The sequence below is a fragment of the Sprattus sprattus genome, assembly GCF_963457725.1.
Source record: "Sprattus sprattus genome assembly, contig: SUPER_6_unloc_1, whole genome shotgun sequence".
In the NCBI taxonomy this organism is placed as follows: Eukaryota; Metazoa; Chordata; class Actinopteri; order Clupeiformes; family Clupeidae; genus Sprattus; species Sprattus sprattus.
The window spans coordinates 10,243-37,548 of record NW_027667070.1 but is presented as its reverse complement, the minus strand read 5'-3'; the positions used below and the strand labels follow the sequence as shown (position 1 = coordinate 37,548).

General features: G+C 40.5%; 1 protein-coding gene and 1 pseudogene across 2 annotated transcripts in view; both read right to left on the bottom strand.

The window, feature by feature from the left end:
- Window positions 1-26,009, bottom strand: part of LOC308367533 — a 307,106-nt pseudogene extending 281,097 nt beyond the window's left edge. The window contains exon 1 of the transcript in view: window positions 25,495-26,009. The product of the transcript in view is annotated as an uncharacterized misc_RNA (transcript). The remainder of the gene's footprint in view (window positions 1-25,494) is intronic.
- Window positions 23,014-25,406, bottom strand: LOC308367534 (uncharacterized protein; the record flags this gene model as incomplete). Its single annotated transcript, XM_080860870.1, has 6 exons — window positions 23,014-23,144; window positions 23,397-23,482; window positions 24,033-24,098; window positions 24,373-24,459; window positions 24,868-25,045; window positions 25,391-25,406. The coding sequence occupies 6 exons, from the start codon at window positions 25,404-25,406 to the stop codon at window positions 23,014-23,016; spliced, it is 564 nt and encodes a 187-aa protein (XP_080716996.1).
- Window positions 26,010-27,306: the final 1,297 nt, after the last annotated feature.

Here is a 27,306-nt window from a genome sequence, read left to right as displayed (position 1 = left end):
CCCACAAGGTAGTTTACACAGCACCAGGTTACAACCATCAAGGCGGCTCCTGGCCTATTGTTTAGGTTGATGGGCCATCAGACCTGGTTCCTGGCTTTTTTGTGTCTTGGAACCAGAGCTCTTACACTCTGATTGTTTGTTTTTGAAATAAATGACATGAAATGACAGTGCTTGAACGGTCCGTGTACTTTGCGGCCAATGGATTTTCGTTTTGAAATGAGAAAACCAAAATCGGGTAACGAGCTGTTTCCCGATTACCATATAGAGATAGGAAAACAAAAATCCGAAAATGACCCATTTTCCGAATTTTGTTTTGATAATAGAAGACGGAAAACGGTAAAACGACCAGTTATCTGATTTTCTTTGATGTGCTTAAACATGGACATCGGGAATTAAAATACTGCGTGGAAATCTTCTTTCTCAATTTTGAGAAGATTTTTGTGTTGTGACCCGGAAGCTATCAGTAGTTGGCGGTGTATTTAATATGGAGCCAGACATCCTTGAGACGCACCTCAAAATGGCATTGAACGAATATGCAGGTTTTATTTCAGAACACCGAAATAATGGAATGTCCTGTGGGGATATCGCCACTGCGTTATGCACCCAGTTTGGAACTACACGGGGGTTTTCCGAGAGGAATGTGTGGAGGTGGTGTGCTGAGCAGGGGCTTGTCAAGGACTTCTGCCCTGATAGTCAACTTGAAGTTGAAGTCGCTGAAGGTATTCTCGAGGTAGGTTTTTTTTTTTTTATCATCCACCTTTCACGATTACCGCTTTTGTTAAACATACAAAGGAATGCTACTCTTACATAAAAAGCTGACCACAGTTATATGCAAAGTCGGGCATCTGACTGGTGCTAATGCCATTTTTGGATTTAATTCATAAACACGTTGGTTGTTAATCAACAGAAAATATTTCTGTATTTAAAAAAAAAATGCACGTCTTAGTCACATTATTAGGCTATCAAATGTAACATTTAGTATAAAATTAACATTTAAACTAAGATGATTTATTATTTGTAATTAAAAAAATGTTAATTTCACCAGTGTTTCTCCGCAACAAAAAATAGTTCCAGTCAACGTCTTGGTTTGGAATTATAAGAACTATCAGTTATCATCAACGCCCTTTAGAATGTTTCATCGCAGAGTGATTTATTATCACTGATCTCAAAAAGAAACTGGATAGCGCATCATAATGAGATCAGTGTTTATTATTAGCTGTGAAAGTCCGAGTTGGGATGTCCTGGGATATTCCAACTCATGGAACGTCTCTCGTCCAATCAGAAACAGCTTAATAACTCGATAGAACCCATTTGTTTTATAATATGTATATGTTATGTATGCAAACCCCCCCCCCAGACTGGATCGTCTTTTGGTCGAAAAATGATGACTGGATATCTATCCGCAAAAGGGGTTAAAGCTTCTGAAGGCAGAGTGGGCAATGTGTTGAGAAGCATTCATCAACCCTACCACATTGCAAGACAGCAGGTAAGGTCAAATAGCATTGTGTTTTCTACATTTCAATAGAACATACGTGTTGAGATTCTAATCATATGAATGAAAGATTATTGAGTTTTTATTATAATGTAATTCTTATATTTTAGGGTGCCCGGAATCTGAACCCCATACCCTACAATGCAGAATACATGGGTCACAAGCTGCATGTAGATTAGAGCATGGATCTGGACGAATTTTTCTGTCCGAGCCCGGCCCGGTCCGACAGAATAGTAACCGAGCCCGGACCGAGTCCGACAGCCATTCAAATATTTGTTTTCGAATCCGAACCGAGCCCGACGGAATCAATTTCTCAACTGTTCATAGTACGACTAATGCCACATTGACGTACGTTTTTTTATGAATATCCTGGCTTAATTAAACTGGGGCATCAACAGTTAAATGCTCTCTCTCACAAACAAGCGCTGTTAAACACACAAGCGTACACAATAAGACCAATACGCATATTTAAATTAAATGATTCACATTGCAAGAACGTTTAGTAAATGGTGCGGTTTAGTAAATGGTGCGGCTCCTTTAAGAAGAGCACGTACAAGGAGGGACAACGGTGACGCATAGTTTGGATGTAGCGACAAACATTTATGTGCCGTAACATTGTTAACCAGTATGTGTGTAACGTGAGTTTTATTAAAGCATAGCGTGTGTAATGTGCAGCCATTTAAAGCGTCTTTGAGTATTTAGAAAAGCGCTATAGAAAACTGAATTATTATTATTATTATCCCGTTTGTTAACCTTTCCTGCTGTCTGTATTTACTAACCAGCAGCAGACGGAAAGGAAAGGGAATTAACACCGAAGTTCAAAACATGTAATCTACTTCGGCCATGGAGCATTTTACTCCCCTGCAATCTCCAACTTCCAGGAAAGGTTAACAAACGGAATGAAATAGCTACACATTACACACGCTATGCTTTAATAAAACTCACGTTTCATGCTACACCAACTGACGCACAACAGACAAGTCTTACCATTGAAGATCTTTTAGCACGCTGATATTCGTTCTGAAACTATCTACATCCAACCACCGAGGTTTAATCCATGTTGTGGAGAACGAGAGTTGCATCAATCATATTTCATTAAAACTTCACACTTCTTACATTGGACACATCCAACAGCCTAATTAGAATCTGCATCGTCTACTAAGCAGAAATATCTCCATACAGTAGATTTCCCTTCATTTATCATTTTAAACTCTCCAGATGAACTTTCTCTATGATGCCATTTTGCCACCTGTAATCGTGTTGTCACAGACATAAACAAATTCCCGCCACGGGAAGAAGGCTGTTATCCTAAAATGTAGGACCTAAATGTAATTTATTTTATTCTCAAAAACGAACTTTTGCATCATGTGAAGAAGACAGTTGGCTTCACTATTTATTAAGATATTTTAAATTTGGAATGTTCAATGCATTATCGCGCTGATGTGTCGAGCCCGACCCGAGCCCGCTTATACATTTCTAATTTTTGTCCGAACCCGGCCCAACCCGACGGGTTCCGACGGGTTCCGACGGGCTCGGGTCGGGTATCCATCCTCTAATGTAGATCAGAATGAGAAGCTTGTTATGTTTGGAGTGACTCATGTTATGGCTATCGACGGTTTCAGCAAGAAGATTTATCGTGAACAACATCGTGATTTATGAGGAGGTGTATCGGTAAATTAACTTCACAGACTTTGTAAGGTGGAACCCAAAGTTGTCTCCTTAGGAGGACCCAGACTTGAACAAGTACATTAAAAAAGGTTAAAACCTAGATTTGTAATATGGAAATAATTAATTTGGAAAAAACTAAAAACTTTTTCCCTCTTCCAGTTCCTTAGTTCATTTTCCAGTTTTACTATTATTGATATCATTCCAATTTTGACAAAAAAAAATGTAATTGTCACTTTAGCTGGCCATGGCTAAGAGACTAATGCTGTTTATGTATATTTTATGTTTGTTGGTGATTTATCTTCAGGCCTGCTGTTCTTTCCTATGGACTATGGGACCAGGTCAGAGTTGACTGTGGGAAAGAATTCTATCTGGCTTTATTCATCCAGGAAAAACTGGCAGAACATCGAGACAATACTCAAAGGCAGCCCTACCTTCAGACACCTTCTACAAGGGTAAAATAAATTTGTTGTTAAAAATGAATCCTGGTTTCTTGCCATTGAGGCGTATTTCTAATGAGGGCAGGCAGACTGACACTATCCTTATAACCTGCACAGAACCATGTGATAGAGAGAATGTGGTCAGAGGTGAATGCTCGAGTCAACTACCCGTTGAAGACAGCTCTGGTACAGCTGGTGGACCAGGAGGAACTGGACATGGAGGACAACACATCCAGGTATTTTGTGTCAAACCTGACATGCCAGCTGGCTAGGATTGGCATCACAAATGTCATAAAGGCATGGAATGCACACAGGATCCCAGGTATGATTAATTTCATTTTACTGGCTGTAATACAGGCATAACTTGCTAATAAAGCAGTGTAAATGAATATTGATGTTCTATTGTAGAGTTCAATCTGAAATGGATTCACAAATGTGTAGCTCAAATTGCAACACTGCAAATCCAGTACTTACTGTAGAGGGGCAGATTCAATTAGTAAAACATGTTATTAGTTAGAATCAAGTTTTTTGGACGTTGACCATGTTCTTGCTATTTTAGATTACTTCTACAGATTTGGAGTTGAATGTAAATGAATACATGCTCAAAGCACAGACATTCATCTTTAATTTGAGGGCATTTGGGTGAATTTTGTAGGAATGACCCCCATCTGAATGAAGCTTAGTCATTATTGTCAACTCCAATATGCTGTGAAAGACAACTAAAATAACAAGTCAAAACATCATTGGCGAAAAGATTACCTCCCCACAAGTGTAACCCCTTTAATCTCACTACTCACTTCACTGTCTTGCAGGAAGGGGAATACCAAACGAACTGGCTAAAGAAGGGTGTCCTGCAAAACTTTCTGAGGACCTTCTGCCAGTCGGTGCAGTTGCAGCTGACCTGTATCAGCAGGAAATGGGATCAGCCTTGAAAAGAAAATCCATTTTTGGAAATGATCCTTTCCCCTCTGAAGAAGCCCAACAATGGACTGAAACTGAGTTTGGTTCTCTCTTTGATTTACTATCCCTCTTCCAAAATGTGGTTAACCATAACTATGGCCCTTTTAAAAATGCAGTGAGGTCTCTGATTGAGATCACCTCAAGACATGTGCGACCTGTTACACAGTGACCTGCCATGTTCAATGAAGAAGCAGTATACCAAAAATAACATTTTATTACAACAATGATAAAGTGCAAGTTGTCTTTTTTTTCTTCTTTTTTTTTTTTTTTTTAAACGGTCACACACAATATAAACATTACAACAAACAACATCTTTCTGGTCATGTACCCTTTATAACATCCAACAAACAAACGGAGGTAGTTCCAGTAATGTAAACATAAAACAATAACAAACAATTATCTATCAAATCAAATCTATTCAATTATTCTCTCCTTGAAAAGTGACAAGGCAGCAGAGAGACCCTTCACTTCGTGTATTTTATTTTGAAAGTCTCCTGCCCTGCATTTCAAGCAGTGGTCTGATGTGATTAACCACAGCTCCACACAGGTACGACATCCAATTATGGATTCACAGCATGTGGCAAACATGGGATCTGCCATTACAGCTGCAAGGTTAAAAAAATATATATTATAAATTGATGCAGAAAATAACATTTAATTGTTAGTTGCAATATAGAAGGAAATGAACTGTAAGCAATCAGAAGTGTGTTTTATTGCCGAGTGAATGTTGAAGATGGCGATGACAGTGACAGCTGGTCAGCGCAGTGCTTGAGGGTGGCAGGCGGCTATGTTTTGTACTGTTACATATCTGACACGTACCTTTACACACAAGACATGCAAAGGCTTCCCTTAAGGGCTGCAAACCGACATTTGCCATGATCTCCTCTTTTTGAGACTTGGCCAACTGAGACAGCTGGTTGATCGAATCAGTGACCTCTAGGAGACTCCCGGCGGCTTGCTTCAGCTGGTCCACACGTCCAAGGACCTCCTGCAGGCTGGAATCCCCATCCCTTCGACTTAAATGTATGAACAGAAAAGAAAGGATTAAAGATTTTTTTCAAATGGTGCATATGAACAAATGTTAGAATATCTTTCTGAATATTTTATAAGTCTTTATTTTACTCTGTAAAAGCGTCAACCTATGAGACATTGTTGTCATATAATTGAATCATAATGACTTCATTCATGATCATCACTCAAAAAAGCAGACCAAATTAAGTTCAAATAATAATTATTCTTCCACTCTTCTTTCTTTTCTTTTTGTTTTTTCTTAAGTTTTGCATTACACTGGTATTTCCTTCAGGAAGTTTAAGTTCATATATGAATTTGCCTACAGATAAAGCTACATTTCGCACTTGATGTGCACAGCTTAGAATGTCTAAAGTGCTGTTGTCTAAATGTCTTGGTGTGTCACTTGGCCGAAAATGGCTGCAAGGTCAAACTGTCAGAGGAGCTCTTGCCATCGCCCCCAGAGGCAGCTGCGTGGTATGAGCTCTCTGGCCAGGGACTCATGCTTTGGACAAGACCCTTTCACAACACCTGAAGCCAAGATGAGGGCAGAGGCAGAGTTTGTGGCAGTATTTCCCAACATGGCTGTGATGTACGAAGGTGCAGTGCACAACCACTTTAAGCCTTTTCAGGATGCCCTGCTGTACCTAATTGACTCAGCAAGAAGGCATGCCTAAGCTGTAATCTGTAACCACAACATAATACAAAATTGCTCATATAACAAATGAAACATGCCGTAAGCATTGGTCATAGTTTTTTCTGTCTCGATAAAGCTGATTGAAAACTGCAAATTAAGCTCAGGTGAAACATTTGCATTAGACTCACCGCCCATTTTCTGTGAAGAAAAACACAGTTTCATTTAGAACAACTTAAAATTTGTTGTTAAAAAGGTACTGTAATAAGGTAAAAAAGGTACTGTTATAAGTGTATAGAACTCAAAGAGCAAGTGCAACAACACAAAATAGTGTGTTGACAAAACAAAGACTTATTTAGATACAAGCTGTCACGACTTGGCTCGAAAGTCATGACCAAAGGAAGGACGCAGTGTTTAAATACAAAATAACAAGTCATTTATTATAACAATGAACACAAACAAAGACGAACAGGAGCAAAACGGTAGAGTGTGGAAGTCAGTAAAGTCAGTAATGTAGGGTGAGTGCATGGATGCGTGAACTATGCAGTGAGGTGTGTTGCATGCCAAAACGTAACGGGAGTGAAAAGAAGCTCCAACGGGTATCGGGGTGGAAACTGTCTTAAACGCCTACAGAGAGGAGACAAAACACGGACGCACAGACACACGCACGCACGCCTGCCCACCCACACACACACACACACTAAAAAGAAATTAGGCATCAACAAAGTCCCTGAAAAAATCAGCAGCCGGAGACAAGCCACGCACTGCTAGGATGTTGGCAGAAAAGTTTGCTGCACGGCACTTCAGGCAGAAGTCGGAGGAGGCACACCACTGCTGCACACAGGCCCTGCAGCCCACCAAGGATTCACAGCATGTCGCGAATTGTGGATCCACGAAAACCGCTGCAGAACACACAATGACAAGATAAATAAATGAGGTAAATTAAACAGGTCACATCACAGCTGACATAATATAACCTACCTAAGACGTAGGCTACACTAAAGAACTTTAAACGTCTGCCCAGTGAAACCAACCCACCCTGCTCCGTCTCCACCCATTCAGTATTACAGCTTTTCTAAGTTGGTTTGGCACATTTCTCACAACAGAATTAAAATTCTCAAAAGTTGTTGTTCATGTTTAACATTCTGGTGTCACCTATGCAGTTCCAAAAGTCAGTTTCTCAATGCTTTCAGCGGTCTCCTTTTGTCCACCCATGCAAATGGCTATGTACAAATCTCAGTTTTTTCATCAGACATCAATCGCTTTTGTAATGTTAATCAAAAACTTTGTCATTGAATCTATGAATGCATAAAGAATGAATGAACCTCTACTCCACTCCTCCACTCCAGTGCTTTATACATCTCTGAAAAAAGACTACATGTCTCAGTTATGTGCATGTGTGGCATCAACGTTTTTTCCATACCTTTGCAAACCAGGCAGGACATAGCATCCTTGGCGGGCTGCAAGCTCGGTCTTTGCAGGTGGGCAGTAGCCACCTCCGACAGCCTCTTAATGGCGTTAGCCACATTCTCCAGGGACTCGGCAGCCACCTTCACCTCCTCTGCCCGGTCCAGCAGGGTGTTGTCTTCCCATGACTGCAAAGACATGGATGGACGAGTAATGAGTGACAACATGTACATACCTTTGTTATCAGCTTTTTAATAGTACACAGTACATAGTACACAAAAAATGACACACAGGAAGAGATTGTCATCGGTGACTGGACAGTATAACTATCTCTATCTCTCTACCTCTCACACTGTACTCTACTCTACTCTGTCAATTGTATGGATGAACTGACATGTGACAAGATGTTACATACCTCACTTTGGCCCGTCTTTGCTGCTGGAGGTCCTCAAATTCCCCCTCCAGCAGCACGAAAATCTTTCTGCTGTTCTGCCTCTAGAACTGCGATGCTGAAGTACAAGACAATGTTTTAGATGACTGACTACTACTTTTGTAATCTTAGCAGAAACAGAACTTCTTTCTTTTGTCCTTTTCATGGACATAGACTGACCATTGTGTATGATGTGCTTTACAAATAATATTTCTAGTACTATTGTTATGTGTTGCTCAATTATCAGTCTCATAGCTTACTTCTTGTGCCATCAGAGTCCTGAATTTCATTGCCCTGACTGTCAGTCAGGACAAAGGTCTCCTCCACCTGGCCCAGGGCCTCCCTCGTCTTCAGAAGGATGGCCTCCACATTCGCCTCTGCCTCTGAGAAGCGGACCACCACTGTTTTTTTTGTCAAAATGCGGTTGCCCGCTACCTCCCCCACATTGATGGACCTACATAGAACATAAAAGAAATGTTATGTTTGCAGTCAAATCATGTCATTTCAAAACATACACTTAAAAATCCTTCTGTCACCCTACCTTTGAAAGGTTTTTCCGAAGTGCCCCGAAGCCCTCGGGGGGTAGGTCCTTGGCCCACCGGAAAAGGAAAAGGGGACAGGTGTAGGTGAGGCGGAGGCGGAGGGAGAGGAGAAAGAGAAGGGGGCTGGACCGGGCGTTGGAGGTGCAGCTGGGGTTGGCTGCCTCTGCACCTCAAAGTGGCCCATGGCCATCATGGACCCTATGGGGAATTCCCCAGAGGGCATGGAGAAAATGGCCCCATTGCCATCATCCGTCAGGTACATGGCATCTGGAGCGACCTGGGGAGAGACAGAATCAGAGAACATGTATTTAGAAGTGACGTTGCAGGAATCACCCGGAAGTAATTCGTACATTGACATTACATTGACCATAGATATCTTATATAAAGGCTAGATGGATTATGGCGGACTCTTGAATGTCCGCACAGGAGGCCATTTTAAGGAAGGAATAGCTTCCGGGAGGGATCAGTGGTACGTTGGGTAACGTCAGTGATCTTCACAATCGTTTACACTCTTATCTCGCGGAAATCTTGACGGATTTACAAATTACTTAATTTACGAACGTCATTACCTATGTAGGTGGTCACACTATAGACTACATTTCACCACAGACTTCATTACCCAGAGTTCCCTTATCTTTCAATTCCCTTATCTACTCTTCTCATGCTCTGTATGGTCACGGCAAAGGTGATAAAAACAATGACGCGTTTTCTCCATATAAACAGCGGCAAGCCTCAAATTCAGTCTCTCTCGTTTGGTCTTTCATCGAACTACCATTCAAAATAGAGATACCAAACCCTCTAAAGAATTCTTCATCAGGACAAAGGACGACACGACGAATCATAGCCTTCAGAACTTCTGATCAAAGTTCTAAACTATTTGAAATCGTTTAGTTGCAACCTGAGTTTATATCGATAGTACTATATACTGCAGCCCAGCAGTTTTGTTTGAATACGAGCGAGGCGACCGGCTCCCTTCTCATCCATTCAACGTCGACGACCATTCATCCTCCTTCTCCACTGACGACCTCAAGGCCGTCCGAGGGCTTCATCTGACGAGAAGAAGCAGAAGGCCCCGGGACATTCCACGAAGCCTGTGTTCCGCGCTGCTCAACGGAAACCCGGCAGAAAACATCTTGGTCGCTACGCAAGAGCGATCGAAGTAAGGCTAAATATCTGGGCAGAATTTAGTTTTATATGTATGTTTTAATCTATGTGAGAAGTATTGTTATTTTGTTTCATTGAGATTTAAATGCAATCTTAAATTCACAATCTACACGGTCTTTGACCGTTTATAATCTTGCTTGGTTCTATTGCTTTTTCTTTAGCTGCTTATCACCTGTGCGCATGCGCATAGTCTCCCTCTCACTTCTCCCCATCTCTCCATTGAGCGCGCGACCGCGTTAACTCGCAAATGCGCATACCCACACACGCACCCGCTCACACACGCACGCACCCTCTCTCTCTCACACACACACACGCACACACACACACACACAGACAGAGACGGGAAGCTAACGCCTCCTCCTCTGCATTCCGGAGACAATCTACCTCGTCCCCAATTCCACTTTGTGCCTTACTCAATTGTTTTACTCCAGTGTTTAAGTGATTATACCTGATTCATTATTGACCATTAATTACCTTTTGTTACTTTTAATAAATTGTTTACTTTTACTTAAACAATTGTCTTGCCTGTTATTGTTCCAATATTCCACTGAAAGCCATTTTACGCCAACCAGATACTCTTGATTGCCTTCACTTGTCTAGTTATCCATGAAGTGTTATAGACTTGTATTTTAATTGTAATACGTTAGTGTTGTAATATTATACTAAGACTGTAGCATAGTGGTACAGCTAGAGTTTTCATCATTATAGTAAATTAATTATTAAATATTAATTACTAAAATTAATGATTATTAAATTTTATGAGACTGATTTAATTAAACTATTGTAACAACCCCGGTTTTACCTACACCTAGGTAATAATTCTCGATGCTTGAACATGTTGAAATGTGCAGCTTTATTGTGTATCACGGCTATTGTGTCTCAATCATATGTAAACATCAATTGGCGAGGCATAATTGTTCTTTCTTTTCAATACAACTTAAGTTGCACATAATAAAACTGAAGTTGCACATGATTTCCAATCGGGTTGGTTTGTAAAACATCTACATTATGATTTCCACAGGAAATTGCTGACTTTATTGCCAATGAAGATGCCAGAATTTTGTGCAGACTGCTCTACTGAACGTTCCCTTGAAACGAGACATTTATCTCCTGTTGCCATTCTGTATGCTGAGATTTAGTAACCTATTGATTTTACATAAATAGCTTGTGCATGTGTATTTATGGCACCTATCTGAGTAAGCTATTCCGTCTCAAAATGGCCGCATTGTGCGGACATTTGACTCCGTCGGCCAGCAACGGGGATAACTTATCTTTATATAAGATATCTATGACATTGACGCTGAACATATGCACATTAAGACGTTGACATTGCATGGGAAAGATATGAAAAGTCCCCTCATGTTGTGACATTCATACCGGAATTTCATCTGTCTGCTGTGTATGAATGGAGAGTGCACTAGGTTAAAACTATTGCTCACACAGTGCTCCTCATCGTCACTGTAATTGTTCCTGTATCATTGGGATTGTGTTCTGGAAAATAAATAATGTAGTGGCATGGCCTTCACACAGTGCTTATTCTACTCAAAACAACCGTTCGTCGTCTTTTTCAAAACTCAGAGCGCGATTCTATTTTTTCAGAGCGTCAGATTGAATTTACGAACGCACCCCTAATCCGCTTTTGCATTTGTTGTAAATTTACGATATAATTTAATTTAATTGATATGGGACACCATGGAGGCAAGGAGTTGTCCTTGCCCTTGTTGCTTGAAGCTAGTCTAGCTGAAAAGTCATCATAGCCTGAGTTCGATAGCGGTCTTTCTCCTGTGTCACAGTCACAGTGTTGATACATTAACTACAACATAACGCAAAGCAGCCAAGCAAAGGCAAAATGTTAATTTCAGCTCGAACTGAAGCGGACTCATTTCCCAAACCAGAACATGATGTTGCGCACTGTGAAACTGTGCACTAATTATTTTTGACAGTAAGGTGGACTTTCCCTGACATTTGCTTAGGCTAAGCTAGCTAGCGCAGTTCACCTTGAGGAGTAGTCTACGCATGGCCCAACTTGCATAGTGCAATTTTACGACAAAATCAATAACCAACATATGGCTAATCATCTTCGTGGTTTAATGTATTCACCTGAAAAATCCTCCCAACCTTCTCCACAGTCAAATCCTCCTCCCGGATCCTCACTCTCTTTGGCCCTCTAAATAGTGTAAACGACTCCATGATTAATTGATGATGAATTAATTAATGAATGTCAATGTCAATGAATGAATGTCATCAGCAGGGTTGCCAGGTCAGTGTGACAAAACCAGCCCAATGGCAAATCAAAACCAGCCCAATGGCCAATAAAACCAGCCCAATATCAGACCTCAAAATATGCCCCTGCCAAACCATATGCACTGCTTTTTCAAGTCCAACAGCATTGCTATCATTGCCAAATGTATTGTAAAATCTACCAAATGTTTAGTATGTCAGCATTAAAAGCAATTTTCCCTGTGAAAGTGTAGACCAATTCACTGAAGGACAAACTAACATGTTGCTTTGTCTTTTGCTTCATATGCATTTACTGTAGTTAATGCAATAGGCCTACCTTATTTCAACTGAAACACCTTATCATGTTGCTTCACTATATTTAAATCATGTACTTATAGTTCATACATGTGGAAATAGTGTAACAAATCACGGATGCGTAATATGGCTTTTTATGAATAAACACTAAACACAACTCAATTTCAAAATGGCACGGACTTTATGCCCTGGTACAAGTTATCTCGAACAAACCGTTACCGTCATAGACATGTATAGATAGACACCGCCTCCACTGCTTCAGCCCGTTGCCTCGGCGAAACGCGTCGCCGCCATTTTGGGAAAGGAGCTCTCTGCCGTCAGAGGTCTGTCAGACGAGTCAAACAAGCGCAAGTTGCCAGGAGCTGCGGTTTATCTGGATAAAAATCACGATAACCTTTTACATTTCGCAACCAATTTCATGGAGTATTCAAGGGTTTATGCTCTACGTGAAGTGTGTGAAAAAGATTTGCCTCTACGTTACTTTGAATCTCGCTAGTTAAATCGCCAGTCATACATGTGCATGGGTCTATGATAAACGCTCACTTTTCTTGCAAAGCTCGTGCATTTTGAAAATACTGAGAAGATCTATAAACTATCGAAATAGTGCTTCTTTAGTTACTAGTATTGACCATCATTAAGAGAAAGAGCATACATCAAATAGTGAGAAACTGGCAGTCAGTGTGTTTTTCATAGTTTAATAGTTCCTTTTCAAGTATGTGCATTAAGAAACCTTGAACAGTGCAATTTGGCAATACACATTAATTTCGCCGAAAGGTGACAAGTTTGCACCCCTGTGTCAAGACCCGCCTTACGTTGCTTCTGATTGGTTTATATTGCGTGGTGCCTTCCGTGGTTGGTTAGATTTGGGCACAAAGGACGGCCGGATTGGTTATCTCGGTCAGTCAATCAGAGTTACTCGAAGCCACGAGGACCAAAGTGTATTATCATGAAAATAAAAATATAGACTATTGAATGGGTAAATAAGCGTGAGAAATGTCAAGTGTAGCGTTTGGGGTGAGAATGGGTCAAATTGCGTGACTGTCACACTCAAAGCGTGATGCTTGGCAGCTCTGCATTTTAACAACAGGCCTTCCCTGGACGAACACTGGTAACTTTCGCATAGGATCATGGGGGTGTGGGGAAACAGAAAAACAATAATCATAAATTACAGGCATTATTTCGTTTTGGTTTCCCTCTTTATTATTTGTTCTGTTTTGTGTTGAAAAAAAGGAAAACAAACACCAATTCCCATTTATTTGGTCATACAGAAAAACAAGAAAACCAAACATTGAGTCGTTATTTCGTTTTCCGTTTGCCAGATTGAATGGAATACTTGAATGATCGGATGATACACGGAGGTCCGTGTATGATTCGTTCATTTTCATTTCAATTAAGAACTAAAAAACCAAACATGAAAAAACGACTTGTTATCTCTTCATTTGTTTTTTAACGTTGAACAAAAAACGAATAACGACTTGTTTTTTAATTTTTCATCTCATACTCGTCATATTTGAAAAACGGTCTTGGCGCATTTTTAGGTTTCCTCCGGTAGGAGGTAACCTATTGTTATCGTAGGTATTATTATTATTCTTGTACCATGGGAGTCCATGGCAGCCCCTAGAACCATATGGTAACTTTTTGTGAAATTTGGCACACTCATTAAGGACAGTCCCTTCTTCATTCACACCAAGTTTCATGGCTCTCAATACACCACTATAGCGCCACCAACAGGTCAAAGTTGGACTTTTGTAACACACACAACTTTTGAACCGTATTACCAATTTTCAAAAATGAGGTACCATTGGATTCCCTGGATCAAGACGAATTAAACCCACCCCATGGCATCAATTTCCGGTTATATAGATTTTCCGCTATTTCCGGTTTTATCAAAAACCTTTGAAAGCCTACTCCTCCTACAATTTGTGGCAAATCCTCTCCAAAATCACCAGAGATGATCTTCAGACCTAGCCTCACAAAAGTTACTTTTTAGAATTTTGATCCTCACAACCGTTTGTCCGGTATAGCCACTCAAATTCAGCAGAAAAGCGGCCAAACAGGAAGTGAGGTGTCAGCAAATATTTGAGTGAAATTTACGCCACATGGTAATTCGTCTTGATCCAGGGAATCCAATGGTACCTCATTTTTGAAACTCTGTCATGCGGTTCAAAAGTTGTGTGTTAACACAAGTCCAACTTTGACCCGTTGGTGGCGCTAGAGTGGTATAATGAGAGACATGAAACTTTGTATGAATAAAGAAGGGACTGTCCTTAATAATTGTGCCGAATTTCACAAAAAGTTACCATATTGTTTGTCCGGTACAGCCACTCAAATTCAGCAGAAAAGCAGCCAAACAGGAAGTGAAGTCATATCTCAGCTAATCTTTGAGTCTTCAACACCAAACTGGTATGTCACTTGGAAGACACTATAACATGTTCCCATGTGCAAAGGCAACTTCATATCTTGAAAAATTATTGATATAAAGCAAATTGGATACATTGTTAATGCTAAAATAATGCTTTACACATCTGCAGGTCAAAAAGTGAAACTCTGATTCAATCACAAGTTCATATGAAGACACTTCAGAGTGTTTAGTACACAAACATGCATGCTTGACTACTTGCTAGGGTGGTTCTCTATAGAATGTCTCTCTGTCTCCTCATCCGCGCGGCTCCTAAATCTCACACACTCAGTCTCCCCTTAACACACGTGCAGGCTTTGTTTTACGCACACACATTCTCACAGACACACAGCTTGGTGTCACACACATACATTCTCACAGACACACAGGGTAAGCGCACACACACAACCTCCACTCAGTCTAAACTTCAGGACAAAAGCATTGTAAATGTTGGATTTGAAATGTAATATCCCATTGGCAAGTCTGCAGCATGGATTTTTCTATACAGTGACAAATTGTCACAAAATTACATTTTTCCCTGTTTCGCAAAGTTTGGAGGAGGAAACCGCTATCGCTGCTTGCAGCTATATTTAGGTTTCCTCCGGTAGGAGGTAACCTATTGTTATTGTAGGCTTTCCTATTATTATTATTACGTTGCTGCAATGGAAGTCAATGGCAGCCCCTAGAACCATATGGTAACTTTTTGTGAAATTTGGCACACTCATTAAGGACAGTCCCTTCTTCATTCACACCAAGTTTCATGGCTCTCATTACACCACTCTAGCGCCACCAACAGGTCAAAGTTGGACTTTTGTAACACACACAACTTTTGAACCGTATGACCGATTTTCAAAAATGAGGTACCCTTGGATTCCCTGGATCAAGACGAATTTAACCCACCCCATGACGTCCATTTCCGGTTATATAGATTTTCCGCTATTTCCGGTTTTATCAAAAACCTTTGAAAGTCTACTCCTCCTACAATTTTTGGCAAATCTTCTTCAAAATCACCAGAGATGATCTTCAGACTTAGCCTCACAAAAGTTACTTTTTAGAATTTTGATCCTCACAACCGTTTGTCCGATACAGCCACTCAAATTCAGCAGAAAAGCGGCCAAACAGGAAGTGAGGTCATATGTCAGCAAATATTTGAGTGAAATTTACGCCACATGGTGTGTTTAATTCGTCTTGATCCAGGGAATCCAATGGTACCTCATTTTTGAAAATCGGTCATGCGGTTCAAAAGTTGCGTGTGTTAACACAAGTCCGACTTTGACCCGTTGGTGGCGCTAGAGTGGTATAATGAGAGACATGAAACTTTTTATGAATAAAGGAGGAGACTGTCCTTAATGATTGTGCCAAATTTCACAAAAAGTTACCATATGGTTTGTCCGGTACAGCCACTCAAATTCAGCAGAAAAGCAGCCAAACAGGAAGTGAAGTCATAGCTCAGCTAATCTTTGAGATATCAACACCAAACTGGTATGTCACTTGGAAGACACTACAACATGTTCCCATGTGCAAAGGCAACTTCATATCTTGAAAAATGATTGATATAAAGCAAATTGGATACATTGTTGATGCTAAAATAATGCTTTACACATCTGCAGGTCAAAAAGTGAAACTCTGATTCAATCACAAGTTCATATGAAGACACTTGAGAGTGTTTAGTACACAAATCTGAAAAAAAGATGACTGTAAGATGAAAAGTAGATTTTTGGTGAATATTTGAAACATGCATACTTGCTAGGGTGGTTCTTTATAGAATGTCTCTGTCTCCTCATCCGCACGGCTCCTAAATCTCACACACTCAGTCTCCCCTTAACACACGCGCAGGCTTTGTTTTACGCACACACATTCTCACAGACACACAGCTTGGTGTCACACACACACATTCTCACAGACACACAGGGTAAGCGCACACACACAACCTCCACTCAGTCTAAACTTCAGGGCAAAAGCATTGTAAATGTTGGATTTGAAATGTAATATCCCATTGGCAAGTCTGCAGCATGGATTTTTCTATACAGTGACAAATTGTCACAAAATTACATTTATCCCTGGTCAGCAATGTTTGGAGGAGGAAACCGCCATCGCTGCTTGCAGCTATATTTAGGTTTCCTCCGGTAGGAGGTAACCTATTGTTATTGTAGGCTTTCTTATTATGTTAGTACCATGGGAGTCAATGGCAGCCCCTAGAACCATATGGTAACTTTTTGTGAAATTTGGCACACTCATTAAGGACAGTCCCTTCTTCATTCACACCAAGTTTTATGGCTCTCATTACACCACTCTAGCGCCACCAACAGGTCAAAGTTGGACTTTTGTAACACACGCAACTTTTGAACCGTATGACCGATTTTCAGAAATGAGGTACCAATGGATTCCCTGGATCAAGACGAATTAAACACACCCTATGGCGTCAATTTCCGGTTCCATAGATTTTCCGCTATTTCCGGTTTTATCAAAAACCTTTGAAAGCCTACTCCTCCTACAATTTTTGGCAAATCTTCATCAAAATCACCAGAGATGATCTTCAGACCTAGCCTCACAAAAGTTGTAAACAGAATTTTGATCCTCACAACCGTTTGTCCGGTACAGCCACTCAAATTCAGCTGAAAAGTCGCCAAACAGGAAGTGAAGTCATATCTTGGCAAATCTTTGTGAAATCAACACCAAACTTGATATGTCACTGGAAGACACTACAACATGTTCCCATGTGAAAAGGCAACTTCATATCTTCAAAAATGATTGATATAAAGCAAATTGGATACATTGTTAACGCTAAAATAATGCTTTACACATCAACAGGTCAAAAAGTGATACTCTGATTCAATCACATGTTCATGTGAAGACACTTGAGAATGTTAAGTACACAAATCTGAAAAGAAGTTGACTGTAAGATGAAAAGTGGATTTTTGGTGAATATTTGAAACATGCATGCTTGGCTAATTTCTAGGGTGATTTCCGGTAGAAGGTCTCTCTCTCTCTGCTCCTTTGCGCGTGTGTGCTCCAGATTCTCTCTCTCTCTCTCACACACACACACACACACACACACACACACACACACACACACACACACACACACACACACACACACACACACACACAGGGACAGGCTCCTTTGACAACCACAAGCACACACACACAACATTTGAGGAAATGTAGGGATGACCACACCCCTTCTCACTCTTAGCTTGAAGCCATGGCCCTTGAGGATCTTCAAAGTAATGCATTTGAAATGTAATATCCCATTGGCAAGTCTGCAGCATGGATCTTTCTATACAATGACAAATTGTCACAAAAATACATTTGGTTCGCAATGTCTGGTGGAGGAAACCGCCATCGCTGCTTGCAGCTATATTGGTATTTATTATTTCAATTCTTGAAATAATAAATACAGAACCATATGGTAACTTTTTGTCAAATTTGGCACACTCATTAAGGACAGTCCCTTCTTCATTCACACCAATTTTCATGGCTCTCATTACACCACTCTAGCGCCATCAACAGGTCAAAGTTGGACTTGTGTTAACACACACAACTTTTGAACCGTATGACAGATTTTCAAAAATGAGATACCATTGGATTCCCTGGATCAAGACAAATGAAATACTCCCCCTTGGCTTCACCTTCCGGTTATATAGATTTTCCGCAATTTCCGGTTTTATCAAAAACCTTTGAAAGCCTACTTCTCCTACAATTTTTGGCAAATCTTCTTCAAAATCACCAGAGATGATCTTCAAACCTAGCCTCACAAAAGTTACAATTTAGAACTTTCATCCTCACAACTGTTTGTCCGGTACAGCCACTCAAATTAAGCAGAAAAGGCTCCAAACAGGAAGTGAAGTCATATGTCAGCAAATATTTGAGTGAAATTTACGCCATAGGGTGTGTTTAATTTGTCTTGATCCAGGGAATCAAATGGTGCCTCATTTTTGAAAATCGGTCATACGGTTCAAAAGTTGCGTGTGTTAACACAAGTCCAACTTTGACCCATTGGTGGCGCTAGAGTGGTCTAATGAGAGACATGAAACTTGGTGTGAATAAAGAAGAGACTGTCCTTAATGAGTGTGCCAAATTTCACAGCCTTCTAGCTCAGCATTGCATTTCAAATGTAATATCCCATTGGTAGGTGTGCGGCATGAATCTAATGAGAGACATGACACTTGGTGTGAATAAAGAAGGGACTGTCCTTAAAGAGGGTGCCAAATTTCACATCCTTCTAGCACATTATTGCATTGAATTGAATATCCCATTGGTAAGTCTGCAGCATGAATTTTTCTATACAGTGACAAATTGTCACAAAAATACATGTTTCCCTGGTTCGCAATGTTTGGAGGAGGAAACCGCCATCGCTGCTTGCAGCTATATTGTTTTGCTTGTTTTTTTAAATAACGTGCCATTCACGACCCGGAAGCAGGTTGCAAAGAGATTCCATGTGACGCAATATTCGCACCGACTACTCCTCCAAGAAGAGAGAAGAGAAGCAAGCAACAGTTTATGAGCACGCAGCGATGGAGAGCCACACGTATGTCTAAAGGCGTGGGAGTAAAAAAAATCATCGTAAAAGAGGAAAACATGTGGGTCAATAAAGTAGCCAGAATATTTCAGGTGATGTGATCATGTGACCATTTGATCAGGCCTAATTGGCCTACCTGTTGCCGTAATTCATGGTACGGCCGGTGAGCTACCCTCAACACATTTCCTACTAGACACTCACACTCAGCTGCAAGCACTCACTGTGTAGCCAGGTACCCGGTCATACATTTACGACCATACGATGGGCCCGTCTGATAATAATAAGTTAAAAAAAAAATTACATTAGGTCTATCATTTCTGAAAGACAGGCAGATGTCATGCAACATGGTAAAGGTAGTATACGTAACGTATAAATAAACCTAAGGCCTATACCTCCAATATAGAGCCCATTACAGCTCTCTCCAACTCCATGTCAGTAACATGCCTTTTACGCTTGAGGTTGTGATTGGTGCAAAACCGTCGGACACTCATTTCAGAGCATCTTTCAGCACCTATTTGTTGCAGCGCGTTTGAAATCTCGGCGTGAGTCTTGCCTGATTCAAACAATTATTTTATCAAGTCTGCGTGGGTCTCTAAAGCAGCCATGGTGCATACCCGACTGTCTTGCCGCGTACGTGTGCAGAAATAACATCCGGTGCATAGAAAACAGACATATTAAATAATAGAAATCAAAACCAGTGTTGATCGTTTTGAACAGGTTTACTTTTTTGACCTCAGCATGACATTGAATGTTCAAAAAATAAGTCGTTATTCGTTTTTTGTTTGCTTTTGAGAAACAAACAATCAAATAACAAGCCGTTTTCGTTTTTTTGTCATTTGGTTCTGAATCGAAATACAAATGAACGAATCATACACGGACCCACGGACCATACACGGACCCTATCTTCTTTTGTGGGTCTGAGAAAAAGTTAGAGAATCATACATGGATATTAACAGAGGCAAAAGCAAAAGTTTTAAAATAGCAAGCTTTTTGAACAGTTTATCACAGAATTGAGACTGCTTACAAAGGACTTTGGATATGCTTACAGTGAATAAATGATAAGGGATCGTGTGGTGTTCAGAGTACATTCACATAAAGTTCATGTTATCTCAGTCATCCCTTCAGTGTGCATGAGTGTATAGTAATCTCGGTCACCCCTTCAGTGTGCATATAGTTATCTCGGTCACTCCTTCAGTGTGCATGAGTGTAGATAGTTATCTCGGTCGCCCCTAAGGCCCCTCACATATCCCTAGGCCCAGGCTTGATGCGTATTTAAACCGAGAAAAAAGTAACTCATATCAAGTGTCAATCATTTTGTAGTAGTAGTACAGTAGTGTTAATAGCTTGCTATCATGAATATCCTAGTGTTTATCCTGATAGCTAATATTCTACCCACACTGGTTATTATACTGATTGTATATAGTCAAGCCACAGAAGCCCTTCCAGCTCCATAAACTAATATGAGACTACGGCAGGGGTAACGTGCCTGTATGACCGGCCCGATTGTGACAGGCACAGTTTGGTCAGTCTGTTGGCAAAGGGCTAACCGGTGATGACACTCTGTGATGAAGTAAAACTGGTGAAAATGCCTAATGTCTTTCTCCACTTGTGACCAGAAGAAAATCCACATAAAACAAAGTGGTCAACAGACACTGGGTTAAAAACTCTTTGATTTACTATTGAATTTATAAAGTGCATAAAAATACATAATCAGTTGCAGTAAAACATTACGACGCTGATATTTTCTTCATTCTTTGACATTCCTGAAAATATAACATATGAATTTCTTTGGAAAAAGGCCTGAGCAAATAAATGTTAATTCAGATATAAAGAGTCACTGGTGTTTCAAACTTCTCAATCAACTTCTCTTTATCCATCTGTTGGGGCCATTTTTATATTTGTATGACAAATCTATACACAGTTGCTGCTTATATAATTGCTTGGATAATGAAAATCTGCGTGGCTTAACAGATCTGCTTTGAGCATATCAGGGAAATCAGAGTAAGCAATCTCAGTCACAATCCTTATAACGCACAAAACAGTGCGGAGAAAATAAGATTCGAACAACCCGGAACATGACAAGAAAAAATTAAACAAATAGTCTCTGGGCGAGAAAAGAGTTTGGGGCATTGTCAGTGTTTGAAAATCTCTGAAAGATGTAAGAGTGACCCTTCCCTCTGGTGATGAGAGGTGGTGGTGTTGGGGTGGTTCAGAGGTTGGGGAAGATCTCTGACAGCTTGGAAGAGTCCATCTGGTGGTGGTGAGTGGGGGTGGTGTTGGGCAGTTTCAGAAGTTGGGGAAGAGTCTCTATGGTGATGAGTAGGGGTGGTTCAGACATAGACATGTATAGGTAGACCCCGCCTCCACTGCTTCTCGGCGAAACGCGTCGCCGCCATTTTGGGAAAGGAGCTCTCTGCCGTCAGAGGTCTGTCAGACGTGTCAAACAAGCGCAAGTTGCCAGGAGCTGCGGTTTATCTGGATAAAAATCACGATAACGTTTTACATTTCGCAACCAATTTCATGGAGTATTCAAGGGTTTATGCTCTACGTGAAGTGTGTGAAAAAGATTTGCCTCTACGTTACTTTGAATCTCGCTAGTTTAATCGCCAGTCATACATGTGCATGGGTCTATGATAAACGCTCACTTTTCTTGCAAAGTTCGTGCATTTTGAAAATACTGAGAAGATCTATAAACTATCGAAATAGTGCTTCTTTAGTTACTACGTATTGACCATCATTAAGAGAAAGAGCATACATCAAATAGTGATAAACTGGCAGTCAGTGTGTTTTTCATAGTTTAATAGTTCCTTTTCAAGTATGTGTATTAAGAAACCTTGAACAGTGCAATTGGCAATACACAGTTATTTCACAAATCAACATTACAAAAAAAGCTATATATTTCTATAGCAGTAAAAATATACACATCTCAATAGTTGAACTGTAATATAAATAACATAGCATATACAGTATATAATACAATATAATATAATGACTCAGTATAATGTGCAATGGAATAACATATATATATGATATATATAATATGTGATACAATATAATATATTTTAAGTATAAGTATATATTCATATTATAATATATATATATATTTGTACATTTGTACAATTTGACATAATATACAATCATGCTCTTAACATTTTCAGATCTATGCAGTGCAATTGACACAATATATAATTGTGAAATAACTGTGTATTGCCAATTGCACTGTTCAAGGTTTCTTAATGCACATACTTGAAAAGGAACTATTAAACTATGAAAAACACACTGACTGCCAGTTTCTCACTTTGATGTATGCTCTTTCTCTTAATGATGGTCAATAAACTAGTATCTAAAGAAGCACTATTTCGATAGTTTATAGATCTTCTCAGTATTTTCAAAATGCACGAGCTTTGCAAGAAAAGTGAGCGTTTATCATAGACCCATGCACATGTATGACTGGCGATTTAACTAGCGAGATTCAAAGTAACGTAGAGGCAAATCTTTTTCACACACTTCACGTAGAGCATAAATCCTTGAATACTCCATGAAATTGGTTGCGAAATGTAAAAGGTTATCGTGATTTTTATCCAGATAAACCGCAGCTCCTGGCAACTTGCGCTTGTTTGACTCGTCTGACAGTCCTCTGACGGCAGAGAGCTCCTTTCCCAAAATGGCGGCGACGCGTTTCGCCGAGGCAACGGGCTGAAGCAGTGGAGGCGGTGTCTATCTATACATGTCTATGGGTTCAGAGGTTGGGGAAGATCTCTGACAGCTTGGAAGAGTCCATCTGCTGGTGGTGAGTAGGGGTGGTGTTGGGGTGGTTCAGAGGTCAGGGAAGATCTCTGACAGCTTGTACGACTGTCGCTGCTCTGTGGGCTCTTCATCATCCTCACAATCTTTCAGCTCCTCCTCCAGCTTTGGCAAAGTCTGCTCATACAGGAAATCAATGATGTCTGCCATCAGAGACAGAGGGAGGGAGGTTGAAGGGGACAGACAGAGAGACAATGCGGCAGAGGAAAAAGAGCAAGACAGAAGAAGAGGAGAAGCAGAGGAGAAAGGAAGAAGACAACAAATGTGAAGTTGTTGTTTACGTGATGTAGTGCTTTTCTCAAACCCAAGGTCACTTTTGCATACTCCACCAGAAAACAGACAACAGTATTAAACATGACAGAGAGATACATGAACCAGCAGGGGGCAGTACTCACCACAGAAAGACTTCCTGCTCCAGTCTGTTACATTGGTCACCTTCAGCTGGTGAAATTTCATTCGGAGGTAGGCAGGTATGCTGTTGCTTCATAGAGAAATCACAGGAAACTTTCACTCAACATCACTTACACACAACATACCCAAACATCACACTCACACACACTTCACTCATCGCACTTACACACAACATACCCAAACATCACACTCACACACACTTCACTCATCGCACTTACAAATAACATACCCAAACATCACACTCACACACACTTCACTCAACATCACACTTACAAACAACATACCCAAACATCACACTAACACACACACTTCACTCAACATCACACTTACAAACAACATACACAAACATCACACTCACACACAATTCACTCAATGTCATACTAACACATGAGTCACTCAAATATCACACTGACACACGATTCACTCAATATCACACTGTCACACGATTCTTGTGCATAAACAGGTAGTCTAAGAGTAGTTTCAATGCAAACGCATATTTAAGGCCAATAGGTCAACCCATATTGATTATGACCTTAACAGCACAGGAAGTAACCAGCATTCAAGAACCTAAGCTTTGTACTTGTCAGTCTCCCATGTACTTGCTTACATGAGCCCCTTACCCGAACAGATGAGTGAGGTCTTCCCAGACAATGTCAGCAGATTCCTTCACATCCATTTCTTTGATCCTGGTCGGGGCACACAGAAACTGGGTTAACTTCAGAAATAAGGTCATCACAGGAGACTCTCACTTAAGCGGGATTTCTTGAATGTCCAGACGGAGGTATTTGAATGGAAAATGCCATCTGGAGTACTACTCAAAGTAGCTGTTTCAGAGTGAAGTTAGAGACACGTGAAGATGCTTTGATTAGCTGGATCTACACGTTACCAGAGTAACAGTTTGAAATCGATGCTTTGATCAGCTGTACTTAGAGATAACCAGAGTACCAGTTTGAAACATACTCTTTGATCAGCTTTATGTGCCCCTCTATGCTCTTCCTCCCGTTGATCTTTCCACCAGCCTTCATTTTACCCATTCTGTAACTCATCCTACACAACACAGGCAGAGACAGCATCAACAGGGTTTATCTTAGCTCACAAAGGCACGGACACACACACGGACACACACACTTTTGAGAAGCTTGTGTTTACCTCCCCTTGTAATTTTCGCTGTTGCACATCCTCCTGGCTCTATTAAGGATAGAGTTCCAGGATCGAGGGATCCCGGCGCCTGTTCAGGAACAGGACACAATTCACTGCTGCACTGCAGGCTGCACTGATGTACACCTCTAACTTCCAGTCACTTGATACAATTTGACAAATAACATCTCAAAAAAAAGTATGTAGGTATGACAGCAGTGGGCACACTCAGAGAACAAAACTCAGCCTGTGTCACTCACTCACATGTCTCATACTCATATATGACATGACATCTGATATCTATACTCACATAAACACCTGAGGAAGTTGAACTTCATCCTCAGACTTAGGATGGTTTCTTTCTCATCTGGGAAGCGTGTGGGTCTGAAAAGCTTTAACTCGCTGTCAATACCAGAAAGGGCCAGAAAGTCCTTCACATTCTGTTTCAGCTGCTCGTTCTCAGCCGTGCTGAACCACCCCGTTCGCAGAGGGATCCCTGTGGCATGGTGGGGGCGGAGGAAGAGCGATAAAAACAAAAACCCTGGATCACATGACTGAATTTATCCCTCAAGTGGTCAGTGGTCCTTCAACTTCTCAAACACCGTCCACCCAAAAATCTAAATGTTGTTTAACTCAGAATGTCATAACAAACCATACCAGAATCATGAGAAAAGGTCCTGGGCAATATATACATAACACTGCTGCAGGCCTCACATATTCCCTATGGCCTGAATGAAGATAAACTCCTCCCCTCTGAAAATGCAAACTTATTCACCCTGTTTTACAGTGCACTGCTGGCTTTGGATACTCCCAATGGCTAAAATCAAGCTTGCTTACTCACCTTGCTTCTTGTACATTCTATGGCGGGGTAGGTCATATCTGACGATATTCTTCACATCCTCAGTGTTGGTAAACTTGTATTGAGGCAGGAACTCTTGGATCTACTTCCTGATGGCATCGTCAATGTCCAGCACATCTGGGTGAAGCTGAGCGTCTGTGGGAGAGTGTGTGTCTGCAGCAGGCTGTGTGTGTGTCTTTCTGACCTTTGCCTTGCGCTTCACTCGTTTCTGGGGGACTGGTTCACTGTTGGTTTGCACTGCTGTGAGTGCCGCCTCTGCTTCTGTCGTCTCTCCAGGACGGTCTGGCTCTTCAATTCTCCATTTCTTCTTCTTCTTCTTCACCTCTGTCTCCTGAGCAGCAGCAGCATCTGCACCCTCTTGTGTCACACTTACGTTCTCTGCATCGCGTTTTCTTTTCTTTTTGTTTTGACCTTCTCTTGTGTCACACTGGCCCTTGACGGGTCTACAGTCATCTTTCTCACTCTTTGTTTTCTTCTTCTTGTGTTTATGTTTCTTATGAGAGTCGACTTCCGTAGTGGTTGTCTCTGGCATCGCCTCTAAAAGCTGCTTCTTGCTCTTGTTCTTCTTCTTTTTATGAAAGACAAGCTCTGCCTCCATCATGGTCACCTCAAGTAGGTTTTCCCCCTATAACAGCGTGAATAAAGGAACATGGACATGCATATGTCTTCACTGAATCTTTGTGCCACTTAAAACTGATCTGCATTTTACTTCAAAATGTAGAGGGGAAAAGTCATCTGAGAATTTTTTTTCATTGTGATAATACATATCTTAAATGAAAATTAAATGGGTTAAATTAATTAAATCAGTGTTTAGATGAAATCTACACATATGTATTTTCTCCTCGAGCAAGATATGCTTGTTCAATGGCTGGGTATGTACAGTAATTTGAACGTAAATAGCTAGCTAATGTTCAGGCTAACGTTAAACCAGTTTGGAATTTACAGACAGTAGTTAGGCATATGTTAACGCACACAATGTAAGCATCATGTTACAATGTTGTAAACTAAACTAGCATAGCCAGTGTGTTGATAAATATATAAAGCATTGTTGTTCTGCCCAGACAACATAAACAGACCAATAGAACTTAACCCATGTAAATTTGTGTTTCTCGGCGATGACTCTGAATTGGCACATTTTCACAAAGATGTATCTTACCGCCATCTCGTGGTCTGGAGTTGTTCCTGGGGCACAAAGAATCAAAAGCAAGCAGATTCATATCATCAGTCATCAGCAGCTCAGACATATGTATATGGTTTAGACCCTTAAGTACCATTTCAACAATGTAACAAAGTTAAAGTCCTGGATGAAAAAGCCTAGTTAAGTCAAAGTATATTAGCCTCAAAATGTAGTTTCGGTATTAAAAATTATTAGTGAAAGTACTAGTTTGGTCGCTCTGAGCGATATGATTATAAACAACATTTAAGACTATGATACTGAAGCACCAGTGTGTAAGCAGCATGTTAATGTTGTAGCTTTTGGTCTCAGCAGTGGGGAGAATCAGTGTTGTTTTTGGCAGGCATTTTAGATTTAGTTTTAGTCTTAGTCTTTTTGACGAAATGCTTCTTAGTTTTAGTCCCATTTTAGTCATTTCTATCTTTGAAAGTTTTAGTCTAGTTTTAGTCCGACGAAAACTCCAAAGGTTTTAGTCTAGTTTTAGTCCGACGAAAACTCCAAAGGTTTTAGTCAAAAATCAAATATACATAAGATGCGTGTATTTATTTAATAGGCCAATACATTTATCATAATAAAGCACACTGATACTGATCTAACTTTCAAAAGGAGGGGAACACAATGTGGCTCCTAGTGCAATTCTACTAAAATATGAGGGGTTGGAGAACAGTAATTATTCTGCCCTAGCAATTACGTGCATGTAAGGCGTAGACAGATAGACAACAAT